At 40.5% G+C, this 22275-nt stretch overlaps 1 protein-coding gene and 1 non-coding gene across 2 annotated transcripts; one reads left to right on the plus strand and one right to left on the minus strand.

Annotated features, from left to right (window-relative positions):
• Nucleotides 1-1439: 1439 nt before the first annotated feature.
• LOC140525504 (L-amino-acid oxidase-like) lies at nucleotides 1440-16756 on the plus strand. The gene is made up of 6 exons (XM_072640960.1): nucleotides 1440-1643; nucleotides 2240-2352; nucleotides 9608-9809; nucleotides 11664-11732; nucleotides 12358-12494; nucleotides 15928-16756. Exons 1-6 carry the CDS (start codon nucleotides 1440-1442, stop codon nucleotides 16754-16756), a joined length of 1554 nt encoding a protein of 517 aa, XP_072497061.1.
• A 4236-nt stretch (nucleotides 16757-20992) lies between these two features.
• On the minus strand, nucleotides 20993-21099 carry TRNAL-CAA (transfer RNA leucine (anticodon CAA)). The gene is made up of 2 exons: nucleotides 21062-21099; nucleotides 20993-21038 (listed from the first exon to the last, which is right to left on the minus strand). It is a non-coding gene; the product is annotated as a tRNA-Leu (tRNA).
• Between the last annotated feature and the right edge of the window lie 1176 nt (nucleotides 21100-22275).

Consider the following 22275-nt stretch of genomic DNA (forward strand, 5'->3'; position numbering starts at 1 on the left):
TAAATCAAAGTAAGGGTGGCACGATGATCTTCCACTCTGAAATAAAGAATGAAAGATTGAAACAATTGTCCCACCTGCCATCCTTAGAAATATCTCCTTAACAGAACCAGATTATGAGGTTATTCCTTTATCCCTTATTAAAAGAGAGAGAAATGGGCAAAAGGAAATAGGTATCATCTATGGAAGGAAAAATGGAGGTTAGATGTTAAGATGGTCTTCATATGGATTGGGATGAAGAGTCAGTGAAATGAGATCTTGAAAGAATTTGGGGTATGAATAAGGAAAGTGGAGTGGAATAAAATCTTGCTCTAAAGTAAAAGGATATGTCTTTTACAAGTAATCCAATCTGTCTTTAAGAGCTCAATGTCCTTAATGGATCTGGAGTCAGGAGTCTTGGCTGTGTGACTATTGGAATTCACTTAGCTCTTCTGTGTTTCATTTTCTTTACCTCTAAAAATGGAGATAGTTATGAATAAATAAAAAGGTATTTATTAAGCACTAGTTACTTTCCTTCTAGAGCTTAAAACATCATATGAATGTAAGCTATGACTTTTTAAAGTTGTTGCCAGTTCTGGAGTTCTTCCAACCCAAGAGAGAGCAGAAAAGATTCTGATAGGTTATATCATTAATTTAGTGACATGTCTGTTGTGGTTTCATGATGAGTTAGGGTGGAACTGTCTCAAAGAATTCAGAGTCAGAGCACCTCTAATCCAAGTATAGGCATTCAATTGAGATTGACACCTCTCATGAAGGAGGCTAAATTCCAAGAGGAGCCAGCAACTTCAGAGAAAGAAAGATGGATGCTTATAGGGTAAAGATGCAATTACATAACAGAAATTATGAATATTTAAAAGGCAGGAGGGGTTTGTTAAGGGATTAGGCAATAGGGGAGAAGTCCCAGCCATAGTGGAAATGTACATACAGTTCCCCACAATGCATACAGAAAAACTCATGGGGGTGGGGAGGGGGGCTGTATATATGATAATGATATTATAATAAGCCTCTCTATGTCATATCATGAGTTCACCTAAAAGACAACTTTTGCTATTACTGTGCAGGTACCTACTTAAGTAAAGTCCCTTCTATTGTTTTAGGGCCCACATCCTGCTTGGGCATCCTGGTGGGGTTGCTTTCTGATTGGCTGAGTATTATGGTCCTGTCTGAGACCAGATGGACGTGGTTGTGGTTGAGTGCATGGATACACCTGCTGTTTCTGTGGGAAATATGAGAAATGGGTCTGGGGGGTGGGGCATGGGGCAGTGGCTAGCTAGAGGCAGCGTCTAGGATCCCATCACATATACACACCTGCTATTCTGTGAGATATATGAGGTCATGGACACACCTGTTGTTCTAGTGAGGAGTGAGGCATATATGAAGAAGTCAGGATATTGACTGACCCTAGTCTTTCTGTCCTGTCATGTCTAGTGAAATTGTTCCTCATGAGTATGGCATTGCTGAGCCCCCACTCCCAAGCTTTTAATAGTGAGCTGGTGAAATGCTTTGATGACCCCCAATATGAAGATCTGCTCAAGTTATTGCAGGATGGCCTGGGAGCAACTACTGAGAAGAAGAACGTGGTAGTGATTGGAGCTGGCATAGCCGGGCTTACTGCTGCTAAAGTCCTACAGGATGCTGGTCACCAGGTACAAGAACTGGGGATGCCAGAATCCTGGGTCTAGAACTTCATATTTAAGACAGAGAGGAATGAGAAAGGGAAGGCAGTGGGGAATGTTGTTGTTCAGTCATTTCAGTCATGTCCAATTCTTGGTGACCCCATTTGGGATTTTCTTGGCAAAGATACTGAAATGGTTTACCATTTCCTTCTCCAGTTCACTTTATAGGTGAGGAAACTGAGGCAAACAGGATTAAGTGACTTGTGTGGGGTCATATGGCTAGTAAATATCTGAGGCCAGATTTGAACTCAGGAAGATGAGTCTTCCTGATTCCTGATGCCATTCTATCCACTGTACCACCTAGCTACCCGAACAACAACAAAGAAATCAAGAAAATATAAACCAGATGGACTGGATGGATGACTACATCCTTAAATCTTTATTTCCAAACCTAGTAAAAGAGAGAGAAGTAAATTGGAATGGAGCTAGTGCTTGTAAACTGGCATGTGGGAAAAGAGAGGAGAGGTGTGATCAGGGTGAGATCTAAGGGGTGTGGTACTTGTATGGAGATAGAGCTTAAGAGGAAACCTGATTTCTCTAAGACTGGGCAGAATCTATCTTTCTAGGTTACTGTGCTAGAGGCCTCTGGGCGAGTAGGTGGAAGAATTGAGACTCACCGAGTGCCTGGGGCAGAGTGGTATGCTGAACTCGGAGCTATGCGAATCCCTGCCAAACACAGGTAAGCAATTATTGTCATTGACTCCTAACTGGACATTCTTCAACCATTCTATCCCTAGTCTCCCCTCTTGAATTCACCCTTTACACAGCTGTCAAACTTATGGTCTTAAAACACAGATCTGATTATGTCATTTCCCTAGTCAATAAATTTAAATGACTCCCTATTACTTTTAAGATAAAATACAAATGCCTCTTTTGGCATTTAAAGCCCTTCATAATCTGCTCCAACCTATCTCTTCAGACTCATTATATATTACTCCCCATCACTTCACTCTATTTTCCAGTCAAATTGACTTATTGGTTTTTTCTTATATACAACATTCAGTCTTCCCTCCCTGGGCCTGTCCCTCATGCCCGAAATACTCTCCCTTCTCATCTATCTTCTTAGAGACCTTAGTTTCTTTCAAGACTCAGCTCTAGTGCCACCTCCTTCAAAGATCCTTTCCTAATTTCTCCAGGTGTTAGTCAGCCAACAAGAATTATTAAGCACTTGCTATATACCACAAAATAGTCAAAAACAAAATCCTTCCTCCAGGAATTCACATTCTAATAAGAAAGACAACAAGCAAATAGCTATGTACATAGAGTATGCATAATTGTTATTAATATTCTCTCCCCACCTCCACCCCATGCACAAATTGCTTTGCATTTACTTTGTATGTATTTCATATTTGGAGAAATGTGCATGGTGATAGAGAGGTGGCCATGGAGTTAGGAGGAATGGAACCCAAGTTTCATTTCTTACAACATACTAGCCATGTGTGTGAACAATCTGCTTTATCCCTCAACATCTCAGGCACATCTTTAAAGCTGTAAGTTGCAGAACTATTACAGATCTGCATTCACAGACATAGTTTCTTTATCAATTCTATACCAATAAATTCACAGGTCCAAGCAAACTATTTTGTAGTTGCTAATCTGCACATGCTGCTTTCTCCCAATAGGATGTAAGCTCCTTGAGGGCAGGGAGTATTCTCTGCATATAGCACAATGCCTAGCATCTAGGGGGTACTTCATAAATCCTCACTGAAGTAAGTTGAAGATCCTTGAGATGACAAAGACAGGCCCAAGAATAGGAAGAGAGAGGGAGCTAGAAAAGACAGCTTAAGGAGGAAGATAATGACACGAAAAAAAATCAGAGAAGATTTAAGGCCTGGACTATAGGGGAAACATCTATTAAGTGACTTCTTGTCGTTTGTCTTTTGTTCTCAAAGAGGACCATGACACCAGGGAGGTGATGCCATGCAATGCAAGTTAATTGGATTTAAGTGAGGGAGGGTTGTGCAAAGTTCCCAACCTCACTTTCTCCTCTGGAGCCATCTGGGTCTAGTGACAAGATATAGATCAGGATGACTGAAGATGACCCTGGATGCAAGAGGAGACCTTGCCATTTTTAAGCTAAGGTCTTTAGCAGGTTTCAGTTTTGACTGAAACAATGCCTTTTCAGTGATTTAGGCTAGGATAGAAATGAGAAAGAGAATAGTTTCTATTACCTAGTGCAAACAAAATCATCTTCCACCCTGCGAGTGGAAGACCCTGAGGTTTCTGACCAAAACAGAAACAATTGCTATTTACATTCACTACCAACTTGGTTATTAAGTACCTACTATATATTTGGCACTATGCTAAGTGCTTTACAAATATTATTTTATTTGAACAATTTCTCAGGCCTAGATCAAGAGCCAAGAGGTCTGTATTCAAATGCTGGATCTGTCCTAATGCATAGTATGACCATTTCAAATCAAAAGTTCCTGCCTCTGAGCCTCAATTTTCTTATCTATAAAATAAGGGATCTAAAATGCAATCCATCCAGTTCTGAAATTCTATTATCAGTTCATGTGAATGCAAAAATATCATTTGGGAAGTCTAAAGCCTACTCTAAAGAAAAGATGCTATTCAGTTCCTGCTATGGTGACGGCATAGCTTACCAAGAGGAACAAGTCTTATGCCTGACCAGCAGGCTGCTCGTCCTCCTGTGGAGCTTGCAAGTAAAAGAATGAGGTGGGAGAGCAGGTCATGATGCAACTCCAATTTATTCAAGCAAGCACTCTGATTATATAGTCTCTGCCAGCCAGCCCAGTGAACCATGGTAACACACACAAACAAACCTGAAACTATAGTAATGAACACAAGCTGGAACTATAGTAACAAACACAAACCAGGGGTGGGGCCGTCCCTTCCAGCGCCATCTTGTTCACCCTTCCCTGCACCAGCAGTGTGGCGTCCCAGATGGTGTGGAGGTCAGCGCCCCTTACAACTCCCCCTTTTTGTTTTAGACCCGATGACCTTCACGGGTTTGTACATCTCTCAGCTTGAACTGATTTTCAGTAAGGGTCCACAAAGTATCTTTTACAGTTCATAGGGCACATTTGAGACATGCTGGTATAAGACATATAACAATCAAGATAACAATACCTCCTGACAATAATGGACCTAGCCAATTAAACAATGAGGTGGAATGACCAAAAAGTTGCATCATGTCTGGAACAAAATTTTCAGGTATTAACTTTTTTGTCCCTTTAGTATATATATCCAATGCCAATTTTTCCAACAGTATCATTTCACTTAAAATGTTAGCGAGTGTTAAACCATGCAACTGAGCTCTTATTTCTTCCCAATTAAATTCAGTATCATTGTACAATTTGTTCATCATGCAAAAATGACGATATCTATAATCACATCTTAAAGCCAATTGTGTTTCTATGGCCTGCAGTTCATCTCCAATAGCTATTACATCATTTTATAACATTAGAATGGCCTGATAGAATTCATGATCCATCCTCAATTGTTCCCGAAATCCCACTGATACATTAATTGTACAAATGCCAAGGATAGCCCTTCACCAGTATTGTAAAGTTGAAATGTCTACTAACGTCCAAAGGCCCAATATTGGTCCTTGGCCTGGCTCACTGTAAGGAGTAGTAAGATGCAGCTGACTAATTTCATGGCTTGAGCGTTGTAGTTTCTTCTTCTTTCTCTGGCAGACTCCCTGTGATTTCTTCCTGGTGCTGTACGATCCATAGTCTTTTCACTGGTACCCAGATCTCCTTGTCTCCTGTAAAGATACAAGCATAACCCTTGCCCCAAGTTAGTTTGGTATGGGGTCCATGCCATTGCCCTTCCTGATCTCACCACATGGCTGTCTGTCCCGTGGCTGGAGGTGTCCATTCCAATCTTTTCTTAAAATCATTTGGTGGTCTGCCTGATCTGACCATGTATTTCATGGCAGGCGTAAGACCGTGCTCATCGAATTTTAAATAATTGATAGTGTAAAGTGCTAATTTCAATTGATTAAAAAATTAAATGTGTATAGTACCAGTGCCAATTTCCAAAAATTGATTGTGTGCCATGAATCTGTGATTGTGTGCAATGGACCTGGGTCCCCAAACTCCCCCTTTTTGTTTTTGGACATATTGTTTTGTGGTGCAGTTCGCACTTTCTACTATGACTTGTCCTGTGGGGTTATAGGGGATCCCAGTCACATGAGAGATTCCAAATTCTGAAAGGAATTTTTGGAAGGCTGAAGCAGTGTATGCTGGGCCATTGTCTGTCTTTAATAGTCGTGGGATGCCATGGGCAGCAAAACATTGAAGCATATGACTACACACGTCCTTAATTGCCTCTCTGGTGTGTAGCATACTTCCTACATTTTTGGGCACAGTGTGGTTGGTCTCCTTCTAAAAGTTGGTCTGTTTCCCTGGACCTGAAATCTCTTTCTCTCCTCTTAGTTGTTTCTACAATCCCTCTTGTGATGTCCTATTTGTCCACATGGAAAGCATTTCACCTTTGGTCTAGCCAGTTTCAACCTTAAGCTTAACAGTACATTCCTTCAGGGTTCTATTCATCCTTTCCACCTGGCCTGAATTCTGGGGTCCAAGTACATGTACTCAAGCACTCCACCCTGTCTCCCTTTAAGCAGATGGGACCCAACATATTTTGGGATAAGGGATGAAGGTCTTGACTTCTGAAACTGCTTCCTGCTGAGACTGGACATAGAGCTGACCCTGCCTCACAGGGTCCCAACATTGGAGGAGTTGGGTCTTTAACCAGTATGAGAAACTTGACAATTCAGAGGGTGATAATTCTGGAGAAAGGGATGTCTCTCCACCTGGTGGAGGGAGGCAACTTACAAAAACTGAAGCACAATTTTCATACCCTAACACAGAGAATCCAACCTAATTGCTCATGTGGCTTTAGAAAAGAGTGGAGATTTGAGTAACTTTTGGGTACCTTCCAAGTTTCAGCTACAGCCCACAGCACTTTCACAAAGAAAGCTGGTAGCTAGTAAGGGGGGGAAACCAACCGACCGTGCACAAGCTCTGGATACCTGAAACTCAGGTATCTAAGGAGAGAGACCTTATGGAAGAGAAATTTTATTTAGCTACTATGCAAGTACTCTGCAAAGTACCATAAATCTTCTCACAACTGAATAGATGATGACAAACCAGATTCTTAGGTATAACTGAATTCCTAAATATAAAACATCTTTGACTCTGTTTGAATTCAAATAGGAGTAAAATTTTCCAATCATGCAGTATCTGTATTATAGCCAGACTCAGGAACAGTCAGGTGGGAAACATTCCTTTATAAAAGGACACAGTGGGGAAACTGACCAGGAGGATCCCATCCTAGATTGAGTCTAGAATTGTCCTCTCGGTGTTTCCTCTCCAGATCCAAATTTCACCTGATAACAGTACAGGACAAAGGATCACAGTCTCTCTGAGTAACTTCTGGCATATTCTTTCAGATACTGATTTAATGCAGATGACTATACCCAAATTCAAACTTTAACAAAAATATTTATGGTCCCAAATGCTTTTACCTCAAACAGCAAATTTCACTAATCCCAACTTAAAGCCAAATACAGTTATCTGTATTCCCATGGAGTTGAAATACGCAATGAAGATGAACAGGACTCATATACATAAGAGATTTCATTTAAGATCCTTCCTTCTCAAATTTAAGACTTGTCCTGATATAAAAGCCAATTGTTACAACTTTTGAGCAAGTCACATTCATTATTTATGAATTATACAAGCCAAACAATTTTCTTAGGACTGATGACTGTGTCCACATGAAAGGAGCCTTGGCAGTTTTACAAAATAAAAGGAATTGGCATGGATCCCATGCTTGCCAACCCTAAACATATAGGAGGACTGTTCTGAATGGGCAGAACCAGTCTAAATAAATTATTACTCCATTCATTTCTTTCCACACATAGTAATCCATTAACAATTTTAGGTTTAACATTAAAACAGCAGCTTTTTAGCTGTAACTTTTTTTAACAGGCAAAGGTGAAAATATCTGGTTTTCTAAATAACATAACTTTTCCAATACCTTTTAGTTTCAACAAAATTCAGATTACAAATTTCTTTCTCTAACACCATTTCTGGATTATAGAGTAAAATAAAAATCTTGATGGTTCTAACTTTTACTCAAGAAAATTTAACATCTGTGGCCACTCCTTAAAAATGTTTTTGAAAGAAAAAGTTGTGAAACTGCAAGTGGAAGTGAGGGAGACTCTGGAACAAAGTCCATTGGCTCTTAGTCTCCTCCTTTCTACCTGGGAGTTTCAAAGCTTTATCTCTGAGGTGTCTTTTTTCTTTCTTCAGTAGGTTTCTCAATTTATCAGTTAGCTCTTTAACACTGTCCTGCAAATCCTGCACCATCTGTCTGTTCTTCCATCTCTCTTCTAAGTTTGGATGTATGGGTGCTGGCTGCCTTTCTGGGCTATTGTCCCTTGTACTACTCTCTGACTCTGATGGCACTGTCTGTGAGGATGTGATGAATGTTCTTATTTGTGCTGCCTTGCCACTGCCTTCCTCTATGAACACATTCTTCAGCATGTTATATAGAAAGAATGTGTACTGACCCTGACTCAACTTTTGTGAGCTTTGCCCCATTTCAATTTTACTCACGGTCTCACTCGAGCTGAATGTGCACGTCTTCTCCTGCGTCCGCTTCTTGGACCCGCTTTCCAGAGGAACTTGGTGAGGCAGACAGGCTACGGTTTCCTGTCGCGCTCAGGTATCCGCTTTTGACCCTGTCCTGATAGCTCCAGTACACTGTCTAGGCTTCTGGAGAGCCTGACTCACTCGGAGGGTTACTGAGGGACCTGATTCCCTCAGCTGGGGTTCCTGAGGGACCTGACTTCCCTCGGCTGAGTTTCTCAAGGGACCTAACTCCCTTGGCTGAGCTTCCTGCTCCTTCCCCCTGCTTGTGGCCCCAGTTTGGGCTCCAAGTTGCTAGTGGCCCCAGTTGGGCATCAAGTTGCTATGGTGACGGCATAGCTTACCAAGAGGAATAAGTCTTATGCCTGACCAGCAGGCTGCTTGTCCTCCTGTGGAGCTTGCAAGTAAAAGAATGAGGTGGGAGAGCAGGTCATGATGCAACTCCGATTTATTCAAGCAAGCACTCTGATTATATAGTCTCTGCCAGCCAGCCCAGTGAACCATGGTAACACACACAAACAAACCTGAAACTATAGTAATGAACACAAGCTGGAACTATAGTAACAAACACAAACCAGGGGTGGGGCCGTCCCTTCCAGCACCATCTTGTTCACCCTTCCTTGCACCAGCAGTGTGGCGTCCCAGATGGTGTGGAGGTCAGTGCCCCTTACAAGTTCCCTGATGATAGGAATAAGAAAAAAGAAATATTTGCAGCAAGAAAGACCTTTCTGATAACATGATAGATTCTGGGATGGGGAAAATTAAGGCTGGACCATCTGCCTTCCTAGATAATAATCAGAAGATATACTCAGTTCTGTATGGACTAAGGTGGTGAGGTGCAGCTTCTGTGTGGAAGCAGGGAAGTGGAAAGTAAAACTTCCAACTGAGGAAATTTGATGTTCTGGAAAAGGAAAACTAAAAAGAACTTCTCCAAACCAAATTCTCTCCAACACACACACACACACACACACACACACACACACACACACACACACACACACACACACACACACACACCCTCTAAAGAAAACTGAATTTTTCTATTTCAAATGCTGAAAAACTCAAATACGTAAAATATGATCACAGTAATACACATGGCATACTAAATAAATAAAATAAAATAGTGTGATTGACAAGTAGCCAGTGCTTCATCAGTCATCCCTGTCTTACCATGATGCAATGAAAAGTGAGTTGGGGGTAGGACCAATGAGAAAAGGGAGCTATGATACATAGCATAAATTTTCTGCTTTCTTCTTGAGTCTCTTATCTTTCTTCATGAACTCTTCTGACCTCTGCTCCTACCAGACTTTCTCGTGAACTAATCAGTCAGTTTGGATTGAAGCTGAATGAGTTCTCCAGATATGATGACCGAACGTGGGTCCTCATCAATGGAGTGCGTCGACGAACTGGGGAGGTACAAGCCAATCCTGGCCTCCTTGGCTACCCTGTCCGGTCAAATGAAAAGGGGAAAACAGCTGACAAATTGTTTGATGAATCCCTGAGGAAGGTAAGTCTTGGACAGAGCTGGGACAGCCAAAGTAGGATCTACATTAAGAGTGTTAGGCAAATCCCAGGAGGCCTTGCCACAGAATCCCCAAACCCAGGCTACTGCTATTTCCAAAGAGTTTGAACAGCGCAAGTTTTCCCCCCTCCCTGGATGTCTTTCTGGTGAGAGTCCAAACATATTCTGCATTTGTTCTATATATCCATTGTTATGCTTAGCAATGGACACAGTGAAGAAATATGAATTAATGAATGAATGAGTGAGTGAATAAATGAAAGAAAAAATTTTAAACATTAACTGCCAGGTATGAGGGAGCATACCTGTAATCCCACTACTAGGAGGCCAAGATTGATGATCTTGGAAGTTCTGAGTTGTAAGACTAAAGTTGATTGGGTATCTATACTATGTCTGGCATCAATATCATGAGTCCCTAGGAATGGGAGGCCATCAGATGATTCAAGGAGGGGTGAATTGGCACAGGTCAGAAACAGAATAGATCGAAACTTCTGTGTTGATCAGGAATAAGATCAGCCAGTGAATAGCTGCTGTACTTAAGTGAGATAGGGATACCTAGTCTCCAAAAAAAGCACCATGTGCTAAACATTAAGAATGTAATCTTTAAAAAAAAAAAAGTGGTTCTTGCTTTGAGGGAATGTATACTGGAATTGAGAGAGATAATACATATAAAAAGTTTCAGCTTCTGGGCTAAGTCCTGGAGGTTTTAAGGTTTCAGTAGCAAGACCCAGGAGAACTTAGTATGCATCTGTGTCTGTCCACTATGTGGGGTACATGGAAGAGAATGACCCACCATCAATGGGAAGGGGGAAATATGCCTAAAGATATTTACTAGATATACAAGAACGACCTACTCTCAGGGAATTTATAATCTATTGTGAGAGAGAAAAGGCACTTCCCTCTTTTCAGGTTGTTTTCTGTCTAATAGGACAGTCTCTACCTACATTTAGTGAGCTTCCAATCTAATGGGGAAGCTGGAAACATGCAATACACATGTAGCATGTCTTAATAATAAATCTACTCAGGGTTTAACTGTTGATATTCTGTATAATTAATTATGCAACTCATGACCCAAGAGTCCTCATAAAATCTACATTATTGCCAGACCATATGTGACACATAAACCTAATATTCAAAGTGTTTAATTAAGACAGGAAACACAATAAAAAGCAAGGAACGAAAATTTTGTTTAAAAAAAAGTTCTCTTTAGTAATACACAAATGGATTCAATTTCTTTTGCCTTTAGGGAAATTATTACCTAATTCCCTTTTAATTCCACATCACAACAGGAAAATTACACAATTCAGAATGTGCAGCAGCAGATATTTAGGATACAGTGCCTTCTATCTCCCAGAATTTTAGTGGAAAATTTATAGGGGCAAGCTTGGGGATTTTATAAAGTCTAGAGACTCTAGTGTAATTAAGGAGCCAGCTATGGCTCCTGCGTTTGGGAACTTCGTATTCTAATGGATCTATATGATCCCCTTCTTTCTCTTCCTCCATCTGTATGTAGCCCCACTATTTCCTTCACTCATGAATACTTACATGGCTACCCAGTATTCCGACTTTTAAAATCTCCTTCCTTGTAGAGTATTTCTCATTGATCCAATCCTGATGATATCACCATACTACAGCCAGCCCAATGATAGTGGGAAATGAAGTCCTAATGTCACATCCAAAATACATAGAACAAATATACTCACAAAACAAGTATAGGAATGATGAGGAAAGAGTTGGTGGGAATGGGGATATGAAAAAGTGAACAAAGAAGATTGGAGTAAATCATGAGAAAAGTAAGAATTCCCTTTTCAATATTTTTTCTCTTCCCTTTCTTGGCCCCAGGTGGTGGAAGAGTTGAAAAGGAGCAACTGCAGTCAAATACTAGAAAAGTATGACTCTTTCTCTACTAAGGTCAGTCTCTTGGTGCCACTTAACCCCATTGGCCCTCCTACCCTCCCCCTGCCACCCACAAAAATTGAAAATAGATTATAGTTAATCAGATTTACCAGACTAGCACAAGTCCTTACTGAAGTGGGAGAGAGGTTGTACCTTAAGAATTCAACATAATAAACCTTATATATACAGCACTTTAAGGTTTACAAAATGCTTCCCTTATGACAACCCAGTTAAGGAGGTTGCACAAGCATTTTGATCTCCATTTTACAGACTCTGAAAAATCACATAACTTGCCTCCTACTTCACAGCTATCCTGGTCACACAGTGTGTCAGAGCTGGAATTTGACTCCAAATCTGCTTTCTAAATTCAGACCCTTGTATCTAACACCACCCTGCCTCTCTTCTGTGGGAGTGAAGAGACCTTGGGACCCTGGAGTCATTGCAGATCTGAAGTGTCCTGAATCTAGCCTGGATCAATCCATGCTACATGGATTCTCTAGAGGCTGTGTCTTTCCGATTCAGACTCCTTTCCTCCTTGAGTGACCTACCTAGAATTAGAAAGATAGATATTATAATCACAAAACAAAGATTTTCAACCTCTGATTTTCTTTCTTCCCCACCCCCAATTCCACCATGGCAGGAATTTCTGATTAAGGTGGGAAAGCTGAGTCGGGGTGCGGTGCAGATGATTGGAGATCTCATGAATGCCGATGCAGGTTACTATGAAGCCTTCACTGAGACCTTAAGGGGAGCTATTTTCTTCTTTCACAACTCTCGGTGAGATCTGGGACAGGATGGGCTAGAGAAGCAGAGGGGGAAGAGAAGGAGGAGAAACACGGGAAAACTGACCTTTCATTCACCTAAATGTTGACAGCCACAAAACTAGGTAAAATGACAAGGTTTAGAAGCCATCTATCAAACAATGACTGCAATAGGTAGTAAAGTGGTACCTATATTGCAGGGCTTAACGTGACTCTATTTAGACCTTTCCTGAGATGCTGCATGAAGTCAGTATAGTGGAGTGGGGAGAGTATTGGACTTGGAGTCATGAGCCCAGGTCCAAATCCTGGCTTTGTAATTTGTGACCTTGGGCAAGTCATTTCATTTCTCTGGGTTTTAGTTTCTCCAACTGCAAAATGAGGGAGTTAGATGACCTCTATATTTCCTTCCAATTCTGAATCTAGCGTTCTGTGTGATCACATGATCTTGGAAGGACTCTGTGTTAGCTGCAAGGAGATGGTGCTGTCTCTGAGCAAAGGGAAAGAGAAAACAGGAAGAGGAAGGAGAAGACTTACCTGGCAGTGGGGAAAGGTGGTGTTAATGTACACATTGAAAGGTGGAGGAGATTTTAGTATGTGTGTTTTTGTTTTGCTGTGCTCTGATGCCTGCTCTCCTGGCATAGAATTATTTATGGCTTCTAAAGGGCTGTACCAATAGAACTGAATCTCTGGCAGAAGATCCCAAGCTGAAAAGTTTAGGTAGGAGTCCTAGAACTGTTTATCTGTGATCAGAGGACCCACCTAGATAAATTCACAGAGGCTCACGACCATAAGGTTAGCCAATACATAATCAATTACTTTTGTGATCTATGTCAGTAAGGGGGGAATATGAACACTCATGAAGTTATGAATCCCTAAAATATCAAAGTTTGTTTTGGAAAACAACTAGCAAGGCTTATTCTTTCATCTTTTTCCATGTCATACCCAGGTGCATACACCTCTGAATGGTAAAACTAAGGGTCAGCAGTGCTTAAAGCTTGAAAAATGTAGTATTAGGACAAGTAAAATAAATTATTACAGCAACTGGTAGGCAATAAATATAAACAGATTCAAAAAGAGTTAAGATTACCTGACTAAAGTCAGGACCCAAAAATACTCCATAGCAATTCATCTACAATGGGTCATTAAAATCATGGAATGCTAGAGATGAAAGGAATCATTTAGTCTAACACACCGATTTGATGAGAAAATTGTGGCCTACAGAGATTGAGTGATTTGCCCAAGGTTATACGGAGTTGATGAAGGCACTAGGACTAGAACTAGATCTTCTGATTCTCTAATTATCTTTTCCACTACACTATTTTTCCTAGAGGTTTTGAGTAAAAAGCTAACTTTTGAGAAAGATGTCATGGAAGGCAGCTACTAGGGTATAACAGATTAATCACTTGGTACCATTTCCAGAAATTGAAAACTGGACAAGATAGTCCTTTCACTACCAAATGTAGTTCCAGTTCCATATTAATCCATATCCACATCTATAACTATCAGCATAATTATTCACCAAAACTCTTCATCCACCATGCACAGTGAGAGAATAGAACAAGGTGAAAATAACCCATTCTTCTATGAATGATTCATACAGAAGACCGTTGGTTTTATGCTTTCCCTCCTATTAACAGGTCCTGAAGGACCAAACAATCTTCCCAACGCATACCAGGTAGGATAAAAAGGTCATATCAAGACCTAAAGAGGATCTTAGAAATCATCTCATTACACCCTCATTTTTACAAATAAGGAGAGTAAGACCCAGAAAAATCTTGTAAATTGTCCAAGTCTATGACATTGCCATTCTGCTATTTACCAGGATAGCAAAAATAGCAAAAGTAGAATTGGAATCAACATCACCAAACTCCATATCCATTGCTCTTTCTATTAAACCTCACTACTTCTAGATCAGGGGCTTTTAATCTAGAGTCTGTGAACTCTTAAGAAATATATTTTGAGAAATGTATTTTAATATAATTAGTTTTCTTTGTAGGCTTGTGTATGCCTTTTTATGTATTTAAAAACATCATTTTGAAAAGGGGTCCAGTATACAAAAGAGGTTAAGAACCTGTTCTAGAAAAAGTTAATTTCAACAGAAATGAAACTTAAATTCCTACCTCCATATCTCAGAGCCCAAACATATTTTCCCTATTTCTCCTTGTTTTCCAAATATAGAAAAGGAGAACATTAAGTTGGCTGTCTTAGCCCAGTTGGTCATACTGGCACCCAAAGAGCAATAAAAGAATAGCCAATCTGCAGGACTTAGGACTTCATGAAGAGCTTTATGTATATACTTTGATGCAGTGTAAAGGGAGGGAAATGTCATTCTTCATTACATTGATATTATAACTACAAGTAACATTATGTCTTTTGAAAGACCAGAAAAAATATTGCTATATAAAGACATATAAGGATGCTAACCAACTAGTAACAGTCATTTTCATATCAAGACAGTTTAAGTATTTAGATCTTTAAAATAATATCATGACCATTTGTCAATTATTTTCATGAATTCATGTTACTACCATGATCTAGGAAAACTAGGAAATTATCAGAGAGGCAAATTTCAGCTGCTTGAAAGGAAGAGTTGTTTTAAGTAGAGTTGTTTTAAAAATGGAAAGGGTTCCCTTTCAATCTGGTGAATTCTCTGCCATTGTTGATATTCAAACAACATTTGGATAATAACCTGTTGAGACCATATAAAGGAGAATCCTGCACTGTGTGGGAAGCTAATCTCCAAGGTTCTTTACAATTCAGAATGTCTAAGAATCTGTAATTCTTATTCTATTGATTAAAAGTCTTATCTGTGATTTCTAATTGTATCAAAACTTATGATCTAGTAAAAAAGGACTGATACATGCCATATTGTGGTAATCCAGCAACTAATCCACATTCTCCAAAGTCTAAAATAAATCTCAAAGAAATGGAAACCATTCTACCTTGCCTTCCAATTTGATCTGCTGCAATAGTGTTAAGGAATTCACACTGTTTCATCTCTCTTCTTGAGTAGATTAGTGATTCCTAATCCCAGTTTTACAGCATCCCCAATTATCAGAATAAAATATTGAATAAAATTAGTTTTACATCAACATTTTTAAAATAAGCCATGTTTGTCCACTGAGAAGTTGTGTAGAAAGGAAAAGGAACAAGGTAGTAATTTTCTGGTAGTATATGTATGAGGATGCAAGATCTTTAGTATCATAAACTGGCAGGCTAACTGGGTACCAAAGCAACATAGAGCCCATGAATACACACACACATATACACACACACACACACACAGACACACACACACATACACACATCCAGAACAAGTGCCCCATTTTTCCAGTTGCAAGGGAACTGCTTTGTCAATTGCAAGAACCTCTCAGAGGACCTACTCTAAGACTAAATTCATATCTACCTCATCCTTTGCATAACCATCTCACCATGCTTCCTCCTCCTAGGTTTGAGGAAATTATTGGTGGTTTTGACCAGCTCCCAAAGGCCTTACATGACTCCCTCATCCCTGGCACTGTCCACCTCCACTCACAAGCAGACGAGGTCATAAGGGATGGGAACTACGTCCATATTGTCCATCAGACACCTGACCCACTTCAACCTCGTGCCCGCCTGACTGCCAACTATGCCATTGTAGCCACAACAGCTAAGGCTGCCAGGCTCCTTCACTTCTACCCACCTCTGTCTCCAGGCAAAGAAGATGCCCTGCGTTCAATCCACTACAATAGTGCCACTAAGGTGATCCTGGCCTGCACCAACCGCTTCTGGGAACAGGATGGTATTTATGGTGGGAAGTCCACAACAGACCGTCCCTCCCGATTTATCTACTACCCCAATCATGACTTTCCCAATGGAACTGGTGTCATCTTGGCATCCTACACTCTGGATGATGATTCTACCTTCTTTGCTGCCATGGATCAAAAGCGGGTAGTGGATGTGGTGTTAGAGGATCTGGCTGCTATCCACAATCGCTCCAAGGAAGAGCTTCGGGCTCTTTGCCCCTACTCTGTGATCAAACGTTGGAACCAAGATCCCTACTCCATGGGCTGCTTTGCCTTCTTTACTCCCTACCAATATGTAGACTACTCCCAGGAGCTCTTCAAGCCTGAAGGGAGAATATACTTTGCAGGAGAGCACACCACCCTGCCTCATGGTTGGATTGACACAGCCATCAAGTCTGGACTCCGGGCAGCCCAGAGTATCCAAGAAGCTGTGGGATTATTGAAAGAGGACAAGGAAACCAGGAAGGAGACTAGGCCTAAGAGTGAGTTGTAACCAATGAAAAAGCACTTACATTGATGAGGCAATATCATGGATTATAGTGAAAAAAAACTTTGACTTGGAATCAAGAAAGAATTGGATTTAAATCTTACCTCTGACACATGATAGCTATTTGGCAAGTCACTTAACTTGCTTAGAACTTCCTCACTTTTCACATCTGTAAAATGGAGATGATAATACGTATTGGTTGGTATTATCTCACAGGATTATTATGATGCTTACTTAAATCCAATTCACCTGTATTTCATGGCATCACCACCCTGATGTCATGGTCCTCTTAGAGAATAAAGGACAAACAAGAGCAATGATGCTCAAATGAAACTGTCTTCACATATGCTTCTGAAAATGTTAGAAGACATTGCCATACATGTTCTTGGCTGATTTCCTTAACACAGTGATGGGTTGAAGAGACCAGCCTACAATTTGTCTCTCCTTGGACACAATGGTGTACATTTGTGAAATAGGTGCCTGGGAGATATATTCAGCTAGGGAATAAAGAACAGAAAAATCAGGTGAAATCAAACCCCAAACCTTGCTCTGAGCTAATAGCCCAGCAGCTGGCAGTAACTAGTCTTTTAACAAAGACATCACATTGTAGTTTGTTAATCACATTTAAATGTCAGCTGGTACAAAATATGTATTCTGAGAGGACTAATTAACCTCATAGTAGCATTTATTAACCAATAAGCCATATTTGCAATTAACACAATAAGTAGGCACCAAATTTAAATCTGCCCATTAGACAACACAAGATGCATTCTAAAAAGTAGTCTCACATGCTTCCCTTAACATGGGTCCCACTGCACTCATCCTGCCTCTCATCTTCATACTTCAGCAATTTTTCTTTTCATGTTAAGGTCCTGAGAGATGGAGGAATGAACAGAATGGTTTGGGAAAGGGAGGCAGCCTAATGAGTTGGAGTCATTCTTGGCAACCCAATTTTAATTGTATCATGAATTAGTCCCTCTAGGGACACAAAAAGGTGCATAGAAGGACAGAAGGAATAAGGAAGGCTGGGATGTGGAGTGACTGGTCTACTGGCCAACTCAAAGAGAGCATTTTACAACTATTGTGTAAACCTCTGGATTTATTGACATAAGTGAACTCTGTCATTTTTCTCTCCTGCCTTTTGGGTCAGTGCTCAAGCATTTTTCCACCACAGGCACACTCTCCCCCTCTGATCTGTTAAATCCTTTTAACCAGAAGCAGGTTCTGGAGACCACAGTTTACAGCATTTAGGATATCACCATCTCAAAGTGGTCGTTCTATATAGTACTTTTTCTTCTCTCCTCAATCTACCTATACCAACTTTTCTTCCTTCTCTCTCAGGAGAGAACTTCACCTCGTACTTATCTGACAAAATTAAGACTAACTGTGAGGGAGCTCCCTCTCTTCTCTGGTTTCACACTTCAGATCACCTCAATATCACCAGTCTCACCAGTTTTAGTAGTTTAGTTGGCCTTTCTCCTTGCCCTCTTTGCCCCTAATCACATCCCCTTCTGTCTCCTCTGTCAATTTGCTCCTTGGACCACCCACTTTTTCTTGATAATTTTCTCTAATTTTCGACCTCTCCCTATCCTACTGCTTAGATCTCCCTGTTCTTAGAAAATTTCACCCCAACTTCCTTTCAGTTATCCTGTATCTTTCCCTTTCTCAAGCAGACACCTAGATACCTATAGTCACTTCACCTACACTTCACTTCACTTTTGCAATGACTCCTGTCCCCACTATTTAACTAAAGCTGCTTTTTTGAAGTTCATCAGCGATCTTGTAATTGTGAAATATCTAGAGTACTCCCTTCTCACCTGTGGGGCCCCAGAGTAGCTACTCCAGGATGGTTGTTATTGCTCAGAACCATAATTCCCTATGCCACCAGAGAAGCCTTTAAATTTTTTTCTCTAGTAACCAAGAAATTATTACAAAGGAAAGGTATTTGATACCTTTAGAGGCAGTTAGATGGGGCTGGGACATGGAATCAAGAAGACCTGAGTTGACATCAGATACTGGACAAGTCATTTAACCTCTGCCTCAGTTTCCTCATCAGTAAAATGAAGATAATAATAGCATTTACCTTCAAGGGTTTTTGTGAAGATAAAATGAGGTATTTGTAAGGCTTTTTGAAACTTTAAAGCACTACTAAATGCTACTTAATATTAATAGTATAGTATAATATAATATTGCTGTATAACAATCAATAATAGAGTAGTATAGTATCGTTTAATACAGTATTCTAATGGTATAGTAAGAAAAATTGCAATGAGACATTCCTCCTATAAATCCAGAGCATATTCTACCACAAATGCACATACCATGAGTGGGAAGAGTGGGCATACATAGGGATCATGCATGAAAGCACACATGTAGGGAACATATCTGCCTAAGATTCATATGTAGAAGGAAAATTCTCACTTCTTTATGCTGTAGGACTACTAATATCTTCTTTCTGCTCTCACTGGGTTTGCTCCCACTAGACTTGGTATCCCCATTTGGACATATTGCTAGTTCCTTGGTGACCCAATCTTTGCTGGATTTCATCTCTTCAGGAGCACTTTTAGATTATTTCAGCTCCAATCTGCTAGGGTAGGTATCTAGAACCTCCTCATGTTAAGAGCAGATTGACTTCTCTTTAGTGATAGCCAACACACCCAGCTAACAAAAACTAGTTGGTGTGGTTCTGGGTAGGATTCAATTTTTTTTTTCTTTTTTACCACTAGGTCTGGATTGAAATCAAACCAGTGTGTTATAGATAATTATTTGTCAGCGGCAAAGTCACGTTTTTTTGGTGCTGAATTATAGCCAGGAAAAAACAAAAACAAAAAACTATCTTCCTAAATTGCATTTTTTAATATCTCCAATGGTTAGCACAGTAAGCCCTTAATGCCTATTAACAAACTATCTAATTTTGTTAAATCCAATGTAATTTTCTAAGTCTTTATCCTCCATAATTTCTGTATCATTGGGTACTATTGACACACACAACCCTCCTTCCTCCTTCTCATCTTCCATTCTGAATATTCCCTGGGTTTGGGGCTTTAGCTCACACTTCTGCAGTCTGCTATTAGCCATTTTCATAACACCTGGTATTACTCAAATTTTGCTTAATTTTAGCATGCTAGAGTAGGAGCAAAAATCAGCCCGGTCCCTTGACTTCGTGACCTTGGGCAAGTAACCTAACTGTTCTAAATCTCAATTTCCTCATCTATAAAATGGAAAGGTTGTTGGGGGTGAGGAGAGAGATCATAATTTTAGAGCTGGAAGGGATTTTAGGGATTATCTAATCCAGGGGAGGGGAATTTGCGACCTGGACATGTGGTCCTCATAGTCCTCAAGTGAGGCACTTTGAAAGTTTGGATTCAATCAAAGGGTCGCACTTGAGGACCTAGAGGAACACATGTGGCCTCGAGGCCGCAGGTTGCCCACCACTGAATCCAATCCCCTCATTTTCACAGAGGAAAAAAAGGAGCTCTCTTCAACTTGGAAGTGACTGTTCTTTCCACCGTACCATACACTAATTTTGTAACCATAAAGCCAAGTCAAAAAGTCCGCAAACATTTACCGAGCTCCTATGTGGCAAGGACTGTACCGAGAGCTGGAAATACAGAAAAAGACAAAAACGTCTTCATGGAGCTCACAATATAAGGGAGGTGGGGCCAGGGTAGAGCGGGGATGGAGAGACAACTTACAAACAACCATGTAGAAACATGATATGTACAGGATAAATCGGAAATCATCTCCCAGGGAAGGCAGCAACGTGAAGGCGTCCGTCAAAGGCTACCTAAACGTTGGCTGCTTGGTGCTGCGGGGTGATCTCCAGTCTGGGTGTCCCTCTGAAGGGGCAGGATCCAGGCTGACCACAGCTGAGTGAGTGAATTGGTCCAGGGTCCTTGGCACTGCCACTGCTCGGATCGTTCCGTTTCGTCCGTCCCCGGATATCGAGGCGATCGATCTCCTCTCGCAGCCGTTTCTCGTTCCGCCCTTCTCTTCGCTCTGCCTCCAGTCTAACCTGGACTGGATGGAAAGAGCAGAACCAGAATGGAATATTGGAGAGGGGCGGGGGCGGGCCCCGACACCAGCACCTTTGTGATGGGAGAGCCTGAGGCAAGCCACGGCAGAGAGAACCACAAGCTTCCCGAGAGGCACGCGCCCCAGAGAGACTCAAAAATCAGGTTACTATTGCTGATTGTGGCTTTTATAATTGGAAAAAAATATTACCTATTGAAAAGATTTATGTGTCAGAAGTGGGATTTGAACCCACGCCTCCATTCGGAGACCAGAACACTCTGCATGGTAAGGAGAAACCTTGAGTCTGGCGCCTTAGACCACTCGGCCATCCTGACACTTGGAACATGAGGTGCTAAACAATCTTATTCAAGCAAGAATCGAAAACGGGACTTGGGTTTCATTTGTGTTTATTCTAGTTTGCTTTCGATGTTTCTTTTTCTGTCTTTGGCCATCTGATTCATGATTTTTCTTTGTTCTTTGTATCTTCCTCTTTCTCCCCTACAACTTAGGAAAATACCGAACCCACGAGGCTTCAATTTCTACTGTAAGAAAGGCAGAATTTACTGAAACCGAGACAATTTATTATTTGTAATTAGCTCAGTAAATATATTAATCACCTACTCTCTACATATTAGTTTCATAATGTAGTTTAAATCTGGTAATGCTAGACCCCCTAGCTACTCCCTTAATTATTTCCTTGAAATTTGTGCCTTTTGTCTCTTAAAACTAATTATTTTATTTTGTCAGTTTTATGTAAAGTAACCCTTTGATGGTTTGATATATCACCGCATAGTATTACGTTAGCCTCTGGAACCATTATTTCACTTACTACCTGTACGACTGTGGGCAAATTGCTCATTAAATCTCTTTGGCCATCAATTTCTTCATCTAAATGAGGGGGATGGATTAGATTGTCTCTTCAAGTTAAACCCTGTTCTTCTTTAAAAAGGAATGTCTACTTATAAGCACACTCCTTTCTACCATATCAGTCCTTAAAAACATCTACTATATAAAGAAGTCACCTAATGTATATGTGTATATGTGTATATATGTATATGTATGAAAAATAGAAATTTCAAAATGCTTTCTCAGAAAAGCTAACCAAATGGGAAAAAGCAACCAAGTCTTACCACTAGACCACCAAAGAACTCTTTTCAAGAGAGAAACTTCTGGATTAACACTTCCTTTGCCAAAATACTTTAAGAAGGGTCTAATGTTGATCGCATGTCTACTCCCAGAACCAGGAAAGGGTGAGTGGAGAAGGGTCGTGGTGTTCCTCCTTAAAGCTCTGGTGCCACAGTTGCTGTTGCTTGCTCTTTCTGCTGCTGATAGCAAGCCTATGGTCCACCTCCTTAACTTGACATTCAATATGGTCCTAATCTATTTTTTAAACTGTCACACTCACTAATTTCATATTGTACCCTCTTAACCAAATTAGTCTCTCCAAAGTCACTGTCCTTTAAATATATTTACACTGTCCAGTCTTAGTACCTTTGTTCATAATATACTGT

This window comes from Notamacropus eugenii, chromosome 2 (assembly GCF_028372415.1).
Source record: "Notamacropus eugenii isolate mMacEug1 chromosome 2, mMacEug1.pri_v2, whole genome shotgun sequence".
NCBI classification, from domain to species: domain Eukaryota; kingdom Metazoa; phylum Chordata; class Mammalia; order Diprotodontia; family Macropodidae; genus Notamacropus; species Notamacropus eugenii.

Coding starts and splice junctions, on each gene's coding strand:
- LOC140525504 (XM_072640960.1), top strand. CDS start 1,440: ATGAGTATGGCATTGCTGAGCCCCCACTCCCAAGCTTTTAATAGTGAG. Junction 1,644..2,239: donor TACAGGATGCTGGTCACCAG/GTACAAGAACTG, acceptor CTATCTTTCTAG/GTTACTGTGCTAGAGGCCTC. Junction 9,810..11,663: donor TTGATGAATCCCTGAGGAAG/GTAAGTCTTGGA, acceptor TCTTGGCCCCAG/GTGGTGGAAGAGTTGAAAAG.